Source organism: Odontomachus brunneus, unplaced genomic scaffold (assembly GCF_010583005.1).
Source record: "Odontomachus brunneus isolate Ranch 3 - 2012 unplaced genomic scaffold, Obru_v1 Obru_scaffold_192, whole genome shotgun sequence".
Taxonomy (NCBI): Eukaryota; Metazoa; Arthropoda; class Insecta; order Hymenoptera; family Formicidae; genus Odontomachus; species Odontomachus brunneus.
This window is the reverse complement of record NW_022639642.1, coordinates 608355-619812: the sequence shown is the minus strand read 5'-3', so window position 1 is coordinate 619812 and position 11458 is coordinate 608355. Positions and strand designations below refer to the sequence as shown.

General features: G+C 33.1%; 2 protein-coding genes across 3 annotated transcripts; one reads left to right on the top strand and one right to left on the bottom strand.

Moving 5' to 3' along the window:
* Positions 1-281: 281 nt before the first annotated feature.
* Positions 282-5331, top strand: LOC116851805 (protein arginine N-methyltransferase 7). Of its 2 annotated transcripts, XM_032831617.1 has the most exons (10): positions 282-432; positions 586-844; positions 922-1071; positions 1143-1364; positions 2608-2840; positions 2981-3110; positions 3222-3451; positions 4014-4569; positions 4644-4804; positions 4926-5166. In XM_032831617.1, the coding sequence occupies exons 2-10, from the start codon at positions 662-664 to the stop codon at positions 5164-5166; spliced, it is 2106 nt and encodes a 701-aa protein (XP_032687508.1). In that variant the 5' UTR covers positions 282-432; positions 586-661. The 2 variants fall into 2 exon arrangements, with proteins under 2 accessions (XP_032687508.1, XP_032687509.1); XM_032831618.1 differs by lacking the exon at positions 282-432 and having other exon boundaries at positions 662-844; positions 4926-5331.
* Positions 5272-10498, bottom strand: LOC116851807 (DTW domain-containing protein 2). The gene is made up of 6 exons (XM_032831619.1): positions 10480-10498; positions 7431-7983; positions 6827-6988; positions 6560-6740; positions 5638-5840; positions 5272-5540 (listed from the first exon to the last, which is right to left on the bottom strand). Exons 2-6 carry the CDS (start codon positions 7514-7516, stop codon positions 5411-5413), a joined length of 762 nt encoding a protein of 253 aa, XP_032687510.1. The 5' UTR covers positions 7517-7983; positions 10480-10498; the 3' UTR covers positions 5272-5410.
* Positions 10499-11458: the final 960 nt, after the last annotated feature.

Sequence of the window (11458 nt, the reverse complement as noted above, 5' to 3'; positions counted from 1 at the left end):
GAGTTTTGTTTTCTATATTACAATGATATTTCCATTATCACAGACATATAATGATAAAATATGTAATATGATCAAACTCTCTTATCACCTCTACATCATGTGTATAGTATAATTATCTTTTTAAAGGTCACTGAAAATATCTGGTATTATTAAAAGGTCAAATGTTAGACACCCTTATAGTAAATATATTAAGCATAATTGTATACTATACTGATAAATATAAATGATGTAGTTTTTGATATTTTGTACATGGATTTTTATAATATTTTCTTTACAGGAAAGATTTCGTGTTTTTAAAGTTTTTGGAACACTAAAACAGAAGGAAAATGAAGTTTTGCTGATAGCTCATAAATTGTTGGAAGTTAAAGATATACCGGGTAGTCTGAATGTACTATCATTGTTATCTGCAGCAGTACGTCCTATGCATTATCAGTAAGTTTTCAATTTAGTGTTTAAAATTAATATATTTAATAAAACATAAGTCCATGAGTAACAATAATAATATAGATATAGAGATTCAAGTTTTAATTAAGTATTTTGAGTGTTAATCTTAGATAATTGAACAATAAGTTATATTTTTTACAGATACAAACAGCTCAAATAATACAAAATTATAGAAAAATCTCCATTCTTTCTCTTTTTTTCTCTGTGTCAACTGTGAATGTTAAGAATTGCTTCTACCATTCTGATTAACTTCTTATCTAAACAAAACATGAGTATATTTATGCAGTGTTTAAATCCTCTTACTGGCATTGCTACATGGGAAGAAAAGGATCAATACTATGATTATCATCAGGAAGTAGCTAGATCTGCATTTGCAGACATGCTACATGATCATGAGCGAGTTAATATTTTCTTGTTTTCTATTATTACTTTGCATTCCTAATTAACTAACTATTAATATTATATATTCTTTGACAGAATGAGAAGTATTATATTGCTCTACAAGTAGCTATCAAAAAGAAGCATCAAGCAGGAGAAGAGGCTAATGTGTTAGACATAGGCACTGGTACAGGATTGCTATCAATGATGGCAGTCAAATGTGGCGCTGACACAGTAACTGCATGTGAGGTACGAAAAGCCCTTTAATTTTTTAAAAATTTTTTTCTAATGTTCTGCATTTACAAATAAGAATTTTCTAGGCATTTACACCAATGGCCAATTGTGCTGTGAGGATAATCAAGGAGAACGGTTTTGAGGACAAAATCAAATTGATCCGCAAACGCTCTACGAAAATGACGATCGGAAAGAATGGTGACATGCCAAAGCGAGCAAATATTCTAGTTACCGAGGTATTCGACACGGAATTAATCGGCGAAGGAGCTCTGTCAACATTTCGACATGCTCACGAAGTTCTTCTCGAGGTAATGCAAAACAATAGTGTTTTATTTTTTTAAACAAAGATAAAGAAATTCTGTGAAAGACAATATATAAATCAACGATAAGTGAAAACCAACGCAAAGCCAAAAACATTCGGCTAAGCATTAACACAGATTAGATTATTCTAGAGATGAAAACAAACAAAAAAGTTTAGTAAACATGGATCCAAAAAACAATCATTAACGAGTTATATTAATTTAGGCTTATAAGCATATAACTTAACATAATTTCATTGAAATACAACATAATTGCAAAGAATTTAGCATCGAACGTTAAGTTACTCAAAGTGATTACCTCCAAAAGTGATACATGCTTCAACATGCTTTCTCACAAGGGAACGTTCCATATTGCAAAAGTAATATAAAAAAACTAACGTTACCAATCGAAAGATCACGTTTGAAATAAGTATTTTAGGTGGTCAAATCTTGGGATCCTATGGATTCTGTACCCCACTTGGGCCGGAAGTCTAGCCATTTTGACATAAACACCAAAATATCTCAAAAGCAATCTATTTTTGAAAAAATATTTCAAATAAAAGTTGGAGGAGGTTTAGCGAAAATTATCAGAATAAAATTTTCTTATTTTTTTTTTTCCATAGAATATGTATCTGCAATAAAACATAGGTATTTCCAACGAAAAAATTTAATTGGGCCCTGTAAATTATATGAACCTAAAATTTAAGTAACTCATCTGATGGCCTTCTTCAAACTTTACAACTTTTATTTGAAACATTTTTTTCAGAAATATATTGCTTTCGAGATATTTTGGTGTTTATGTTAAAATGGCTAGACATGTTCCGGCTCAAGTGGGATACAGAATCCATAGACAGATCCCAAGATTTGACCGCCTAGAATACCTATTTCAAACGTGATCTTTCGACTGGTAACGTTAGTTTTTTTTATATCACTTTTGCAATATGGAACGTTCCCTTGTCAGTCGAAAATAATAAGAAAGTTCTATATGATATCAAACGAATTTATAGTATGGTTCTATATTTTATCAATATTTTGGTGAAATATCATGTGACTGTCTCATTTATCATCCAATGGCAATAGTGATATCCATTGCATATATTTATTACAATGCTTATTGTGTAATATTTGATTTGTACATACACTCTGACAATACGATTTGCGTCTTTGACGCTTTTGTCTTTGATTTATGTGTCTTATTTTTATGATATCCTACTAGTTCATACATACACTCACGTTCTGCTTTTTTTATTAGGACAATAGCATTGTCGTGCCATGCAGTGGGACAATATGGGCGCAGGTAGTCGAGAGCCCTAGAGTCTGCGCTTGGAATCGAGTGAAGCCTATTCGAGACGGAAAAGATACGTTAGTGAACGCTCCGCCGGCTATTCAGGCATGCTCTGGCGCAGCAGCAGTGCACGATATGCAGCTGTCTCGTATTCCTCGTGACGCTTTTGTACCATTACTGACACCACAACCCATCTTCAGGTGAATATTTCTTTTTATACTCCCGTCCCTTTAAGGATGCAATATTGCCTTTTGAGATAGAATTAACAAGTGTCGTTATATAGTGAATGGCAAGTACAGGCCAAGTTCTTATATTAATTTCTCTTCCATGAAAACTTCAGGTTTGACTGGTCTGGCAAAGAACCTCTGTTGTACAACGAAAAAGTATCGTTACGCGCACAACCGATAACTACTGGAATCGCGCATGCTATTTTCATGTGGTGGGACTTGAATATGGATATGGATAATCAAGTAATTGCTGCAATGCTCGTTTTCGCATATCACTTCTTTTTTTCACTTTATTCGTGTGTTTGTAGTTTTTGTACTTTTCTGTGTAAATATTATCAATATTGTCCTTATAAGATTCTGCTAAGTTGTGCACCTGTGTGGGAGCATCCAGACGTTCCTGATAAGGTAAAGGAAGATAATGAACGTTTACAAGAGATGGCGAACTTAATACCTTGGAGAGATCACTGGATGCAAGCTGTATATTATCTTCCGGAAGAAGTGCCGATTACATACGGTACTGAAGTGAACCTCGTGGGATATCACGACGAATACTCTTTCTGGTTTAAATTACTGAACGGATCAATGTAAGTTTCTATTTCTTCCTTAATACCTTACAATTATCTTTGGATTTTATAATTTATATATATCATAATTGATATACTTCTCTTATATTTTCATGTGTTACATTGCTATTGTTCATCCTATCTTTTTTACTTGTGATCTCTAGAGTTTGAAAAGTCACTCTGTAAAAATAATTTGTTAACGTTACTGAAAAAGTAGCATTAAAATAAAAGTACCAATTCCCGGACATGTACCTAATCCTGAATATTCTTATTGTTTTGGTCTTTAAATATGAATATTTAAATTTTTAAAACATAGTATATGTATATGCATATATTCAAAATATATATATCTTTTATGTTAAAAGTTCAAGTATTTGTATTAAAAAATTTCAAAATAATAAGAATATCCACCATTAGATGCGAGTATTGGTACTTTATCTAACTGATTTGTTATAAAGAAAGTATCTTATAACTCGGTAATAATTTTGCAAGTAAAAATATTACTTTTTCTACTCTAATAATCTACTTCGAAATAAGCGTATTTTTCATTTGATATTAATTAAAAATAAAATTATTATCGCAGAGAAAAGATTCCAGAATGCCCGAGACCTGTATGTAACTGTTGTGCGCATGTTGCATACTCGCGGACGCGTATCGGTCAATTGAATGACACAGATCGCAATAAAAAGTACATACGAGCTCTGCGAAAAAGAATCACTGCAAACAGCGTCTGCCTCTGTCTTTCGGACGGTTGTTTATTAGCGCTCGCGGCTGCAAAACTGGGCGCGAAGGTATTTCTGCTGGAACAGAATTTTTTGTCGCGCAAAACCACGGAGATGTTCCTAGAAGCAAACGGTCTCACTGATCGGGTGAAAATCGTCGAGTCGATTGACGATTTACCGGAGGCTCGTGAGATCAATTTTATTTTCGGCGAACCGTACTTTTTAAACTCCATAGTGCCCTGGGAGAATTTACGATTCTGGTACCTCGCCTCTAGATATCCGTCGAGCATCGCACGGATGCCAATTGTAGCAACAATTAAAGCTGTCGCTGTTGAATTCAAAGATTTGCAGAAGATAAGAGCACCCCTTGGCGTCTGCGAAGGTTTCGACTTGTCTTGCTTCGACACACTTGTGCAAGTTTGTAGCTTTATTACTTTTCTCTCGATATTATGGAGTTTTGTATTAAAATAATATATTGTATCTGCTTTTAGGCGTCCAGTGATAAAAGCGACAATCCCATAGAAGCGCATCCACTCTGGGAATATCCTTGCAAAGCATTATCTTCAACCTTTAATATCATAGAGCTTGATCTCACGCGTAATGTAAATTTTGACGAGCGTATTCAAGTATCGGGCGATGTCCCGTTTTTAGAGTAAGTCTCTTTTATTCAGTTCTTTTGAATTTCGATGACAAGAAAAACTGTCGAAATAACTAGAAATATATTGATCTAGATATTTTCGTTGAAGTATACGTTGATACTGTTTGTTTTGCAGCAACGGCTCCTGTAATGGTGTTGTTTTATGGGTAGATTGGCAATTGGACACGGAGATTTCTGTGTCCAGCGGTCCGATGGAGGAAGTGGTGCCTGGCAGACGTGTGTCATGGGATCCATTTACGAGACAAGGAGTGCACTTATTCCGTAAAATTTGTGATGTAACTAAAGGAAACGTGCTTTCTTGGTCATTTACTTTTATCCCGCAACACGGCGAAGTCGAATTCAACTTTAATTATTAGGAAATGTCATATATAAAAAGTAAAGCGGTAAAATTGTAAAAAAATCAAAATTTGACCGATGTTAGGATTATAGGATACGTTTGAAGCATTAATGATGTTCTTACATATTGAAATATATTGAAATTTATTCTAAGTATAAATAAAAAGAATTTATTGCGAGTCCAACATTTTACTCGATGGTTATTTTTCCGTATATCACATTAAGAGCTCCTTATAAATCGTCAGATACGCTTGAAAGTCAATGTTATGACGTACTGTCTGGTAATATACGTAACTGTTTGGCAAGTCTCTTGCCAATTAATTTTGGGTAAGCTTTTTGTTTAATAAGAAATTCCTTACTCTGATGTGTTACCGCGCCATTTTCCAACTGAAACCTAGAAACAAAAATTGTCATTAAGATAATAATTATAACTCATTCTATAGAAAAAAGATGTTCACAATTGTAAGAATATAAGGAATTTATGCACTCACCTACACAGATAATGCAACGGACCTAACATTTTTTCTCTTAGTTCAGGATCGCTTTCTAGAATCGAAAGTGCACTCGCACCTGTTTCTAGTGTTGAGAGGCAGCCTTCTGTTGGCTGTGTTCTAATTACATACTCGCTGGTGGGCACACCAATTAGCTTGCAAGCTCGTAGAAAGTATAAAGATGGACTTGAGTGGTATATTGCCTGTGAGATATGTATATAAATGTGATAACAGATAATAAATAACATAAGAATTTATGAGCTGTTTTCGCTTTTATCGTATATGGAGATTTATCGTATATTACCTAGAAATTTAAACTGTTGAGTAAATAATTGTAAAGGTTTTATGATTATAAAATCAATATAAGAATAAAAGCTGATTGCGGATCTAATTTGCATGTATTTATAATATACTGTACATACTGGTGCGCAAATTGTTCTGAAAAATTACATAAACCAGTGGACAATATAACACGTCATTTTATTCCTGAAATGTTTCAACCATGGAATATAATCATCTTCAAATGCAATTCATACAAATTATAAGTTAAATTATAAGAAATTATTACTCAATCATGAAATAGGTCGTATAATCTGTGTAATATGTAAAAAGAAAAAGAATTATACTTTAAGTCAAATATATTTTCTTTTTAATGAAATATATTAGAAATGTTTGGCATTCCCATGGACTCACCATTATCGTCAATTAAAGTAGACTTGGTCCTGCAAGATTTAAAAACTCAAGCAATCAACTTTATACCATGGTTTTTATAAATGCATGCAAATTGGATCAGCAGTCATATCTTATCATCCTTTATTCTTATACTTAATTTTAAACTCGATCGATATTACTTTATAAGTAAGATAATGATATAAGGGATTTATAGTTAAATTTGTAATGTAGCTAAATTATTAATGATTACCTTTGCTTGTGGCCATGTTCCATCTAACAAAACTAAGTTATATGCTTTTTGCTCATTGATTCCAACTGGATCTAATGTATCTAGTGCAACAGCTTCAGGTGATGGATATAATAAAATAGTGTTCTTATCATTTAGAATCTCTGTTAGGCCTTTATGCATAGGTAAGGGAAATCGTTTTCCTCTAAAAGAAATAAACAATTATACCTTTGAATCTGTTCAATATGAAGACAACAATTAAGAATAAGTAAAAACCATAAGCTTCTTTACCTATAAATTAGGCACTTTCCTGATTCCAAAGCTAATGCTAGCATTGGTACTGTACGTAAACAACGCTTTGCTTCAGCTGGATGCTGTAAAATTATTATTCTTGATGCTGGATTGAGACGTTGTTTTGGTAAACCTGGGCACCAACATACTTGCACAGGTCTTCTGTGTGAGAATAATACCTACTTTAAACTTGATAGTTTTTAAAATACTAATTTGAAATTAAGTAAAAAATGCTTCTTCTTTTAAATAATTATGTTCTAGTTGCATACAAAATTATTGTCGTACACATTATGACATTTTCTAACCTCACAAAACTTGAGATTTATAAAACTTTATAATTATCTTTGCGATATATAGAAAGCGACAATTTCAACTTTTACATTTGAATTATAAATGATAAAATATGTGTTTTATCGAAAGTTTTATCGAAATCAGCAAAAAGGGTAATTTTTTATAGCTTATATTTGTCCAATTTATAACTTATATATAAATATATATAAATACATATATACATCCCTCCTTGTCATATATAAAAAATTATAGGTGTAGAATATAAGAATATATACATATATATATATTCTATAGATATATTTTTAGTACTTACTTGCATTGTGAACATTTGTCTCTTGTTTCAGGAGGATCAGCTGAAATATTTGCCAGCTCATTCCATACATTATCCTCATTCGTCATGATAAATAATTACCAGAAATATCTTTGATATTTTATGACAATTTTCATACATAATATCGCGATTATATAGTTAGTGTATACAATTTTAATTCAGTTCAAGAAAAATTTGGAGTGCTGATTCAGAGTCCAGTTTTTGCGAAAAATTAAATTTACCAACTCTGTTAAAATTGTATACATTGAATTTTTAACTGATTATATGTAGTTAAATACGACATAATAAAACTTTCTTGAAAAACCATTATTTATTATTACTTCAAAGTCACCGCCACCATGAAGCACTATCGGCGAATAATGGCATGCGCGCGATTAGAATGAGAGCACTGTGTGAACTTTGGAATGTGTTTTATACGAATCTTGCGTATGCGCAATGACACATGATTTTATTCATATTAAGAATTGTTGTAGTTGGCGAGATAATGCGAGATTTTTATAGAAAGGCACAAAGAATTATTTTTTATTTTGATAATCTGAAAAATATATTTCGTTATATATATATTATATATACAGGGTGTCTCACACTCTCCTCCGGGCATTTTGTGGGGACGTAGAATGGGTTGATGTGAACATAAAAGTCCTATACCGTTTTGCGATATTCGCAATAATTATCGAGATATTAATTATAGAAAATTTGTGAATGATCATGCAGGATATGGTAAATGAGTTATAATAGCGACGACTGCCGTCGTGTACTTATACTTTAGCTTAAATTGAACAAAAAAAGTCCTCTATCATTTTCCAAATAATCACATAGATTTTTAATTATTAATTAAAGAAGATGAGTGCATTATCACACAAAATCGTGCAATAATCTTCTTTAATTATTTATTTATTTAATTAATTAATTATTTTGTTCAATTTGACTTAAAGTATAAGTACACGACGGCAGTCGTCGCTACTATAATTTATTTACCATATTCTGCATGATACAAGTTTTCCACAATTAATATCTCGATAATTATTGCGAATATCGCAAAACGGTATAGGACTTTTATGTTCACCTCAACCTGTTCTACGTCCCCACAAAATGCCCGGAGGAAAATGTGACACCCTATACATATATATAGGGTATATTTCAGACCTCCCATACCACCTATTTAAAATAAAGGGATCACATTTTATTAAAAATTCAAAATATTTTTTCACTAAGTCGAGCACGCTCTATTAAATGGTGCTATATTCAACTTCCAGTATTGACCGGAAGTGGGTTGTTTAGACCGGAAGTTTAGTTTTTTAAATGGAATACCCTATTTTTTCGCAGATTCAGATTCTATGGTGAAAAATACGAAACTTATGTTTGAAACATTTTTTCCAAAAATGTGGTCATCGACTTTGAAATGACATTGAAAGTTTGTCAGCTACCAGACCTCTTAAGAACTTCCTAACCGCAGTGCGATAGTCGCCTTCGTATGATTTGACTTTTTAACATACTCCAAGTACTGAAATAAGTACTTCTACTTAAGTATCTTACTTTCAATTCTTCGTGTACTCCAATCACACTCAAAAATTTTTAAAAGTACATTGACTAAGGTTGAAATCGGAACAATAAAATGAACTTTTCAATCAAGCATAATTTTATTATTTAACTTTTCGTTATAGTCGGAATTTAGTTACAAACTTAACATGTAAAAGAATTGATACTTATCTTTTACATAATGGAACTCACATTGAACATTTAGCCTAGACAAGATTTACTAATTGAATAAAAATTATGTACATGTTAAATTTGTTACTAAATAAATGTTAAGTTTGTTACTAAATTCCGACTATAACAAAAAGTTAAATAAAATTATGTTTGATTGAAAAGTTTATTTTATTGTCCCGATTCCAACCTTAGTCAGTCCACTTTTAAAAATTTTTGAAAGTGATTGGAGTACATGAAGAATTGAAAGTAAGATATTTAAATAGAGTACTTATTTCAATACTTGGAGTATGTTAAAAAGTTAAATCATACGAAGGCGACTATCACACTGCGGCTAGGAAGTTTTTAAGAGGTCTGATAGCTGATTAACTTTCAATGTCATTTCAAGGTCGGTAGACATATTTTCAGAAAAAATGTTTCAAACATAAGTTTCGTATTTTTCACCATAGAATCTGAATCTGCAAAAAAAAATAGGATATTCCAATTAAAAAACTAAACTTCCGGTCTAAACAATCAATTTCCAGCCAATACTGGAAGTTGAATATAGCACCATTTAATAGAGCATATTCGACTTAGTAAAAAAATGTTTTGAATTTTTAATAAAATGTTGATCCCTTTATTTTAAATAGGTAGTACGGATGGTTTAAAACACCCTGTCTACACACACACACACACACGCATGCACGCACGCACACACACACACACACGTGTCCGAAACTTTTCTTAACACATATCGTAAAGTAGAACGGATTAAACGGAACAGAAAAGTCAAATACCATTTTGCGAAATTCGCAATAATTTTCAAGTAATTAATTATTTTGTCTCAACAAATTAGCGCTTGGGCCGGCGCGCAACCGTGATACACGCGAATCGCCGCTCGCTGCGTCCCTCCGCCCATAGCTACGCTGTATCTTGTAACTATAGTATGGCTTGTAACTATGGCTACGAGACACATCGTAGCTATGGGCAGAGGGACGCAGCGAGCCGCAATTCGCGTATATCATGATCGCGTACTGCTATCAGTCGCGCGCCGGTTCGAGGACTTATTTGATCAGACAAAATAATTAATTCCTTGAAAATTATTGCGAATTTCGCAAAATGGTATTTGACTTTTCTATTCCGTTTAATCCGTTCTACGTTCCTATGACTTGTGTGAAGAAAGGTTTCGGACACCCTGTATATATATAGGATGTCTCACACTCTCCTCCGGGCATTTTGTGGAGACGTAGAATGGGTTGATGTGAACATAAAAGTCCTATACCGTTTTGCGATATTCGCAATAATAGTCTAGATATTAATTAAAAAAGATTAAGGAAAAACGTACGATAAATGGTAGAGGACGGACCGCTCGAGTCACTGCGCGGCCCAGGAATATGGCGGATGTCGCGCGCGGTGATTGAAAGACAATGCACCACTGCCTATACTTATACTGCTGCGCTCTTACGTCTTGCCGTACCGCACCGAGATAAGAATAGGCAGTGGTGCATTGTCTTCCAATCACCGCGCGCTTTTTTACTGATCCGCGCTGTGACTCGAGCGGTCCGTCCTCTACCATTCAGAAGTGCATTTTTCCTTGATCTTTTTAATATCTTGATTATTATTGTGAATATCGTAAAACGGTATAGGATTTTTATGTTCACATCAACCCATTCTACGTTTCCACAAAATGCGCGGAGGAGAGTGTGATACACCCTATGTGTATGTGTATACATATACAGGGTGTCCCGTATCACTTTCACAATCTCCCGTGAGGACGTAGAGCGGATTGAGATGAACACAAAAGTCCCATACCGTTTTGCGATATTCTCAATAATAACCGAGAAATTAATTAAAGAAGATTGATAAATGATCACGCGCGATATGGTAGATGAGCTACAGTGGCACTGTTTGCTGTTGTATACTTATACATTAAGTCAAACTGAACAAAAAACTGAATGCTCTACCATTTTGCAAATGACCACATCGATTTTTAGATATTAATAAAAGAAAATTTATGCATTGTGGTACACAATCATGTAACAATTTTCTTTAATTAATATCTAAAAATCTATGTGGTTATTTGCAAAATGGTAGAGGACTTTTCATCTACTATATCGCGCGTGATCATTCACCAATCTTCTTTAATTAATTTTTCGGTTATTATTGAAAATATCGCAAAATGGTATAGGACTTTTGTGTTCATTTCAATACGCTCTACGTCCTCACTAGAGATTGTGAAGGTGATACAGGACACTCTATCTATCTATCTATCTATCTATCTATCTATCTATCTATCTATCTATCTATCTATCTATCTATCTATC

Excerpts from the sequence above, each read along its gene's own strand:
- LOC116851805 (XM_032831618.1), top strand. The coding sequence starts at position 662 with ATGTTAAGAATTGCTTCTACCATTCTGATTAACTTCTTATCTAAACAA. Across the intron at positions 845-921 it reads TGCTACATGATCATGAGCGA|AATGAGAAGTATTATATTGC; the intron begins GTTAATATTTTC and ends ATTCTTTGACAG. Across the intron at positions 3,452-4,013 it reads AAATTACTGAACGGATCAAT|AGAAAAGATTCCAGAATGCC; the intron begins GTAAGTTTCTAT and ends TTATTATCGCAG.
- LOC116851807 (XM_032831619.1), bottom strand. The coding sequence starts at position 7,516 with ATGACGAATGAGGATAATGTATGGAATGAGCTGGCAAATATTTCAGCT. Across the intron at positions 6,741-6,826 it reads GGAAAGTGCCTAATTTATAG|AGGAAAACGATTTCCCTTAC; the intron begins GTAAAGAAGCTT and ends TATTTCTTTTAG. Across the intron at positions 5,541-5,637 it reads CCGTTGCATTATCTGTGTAG|GTTTCAGTTGGAAAATGGCG; the intron begins GTGAGTGCATAA and ends TTTTGTTTCTAG.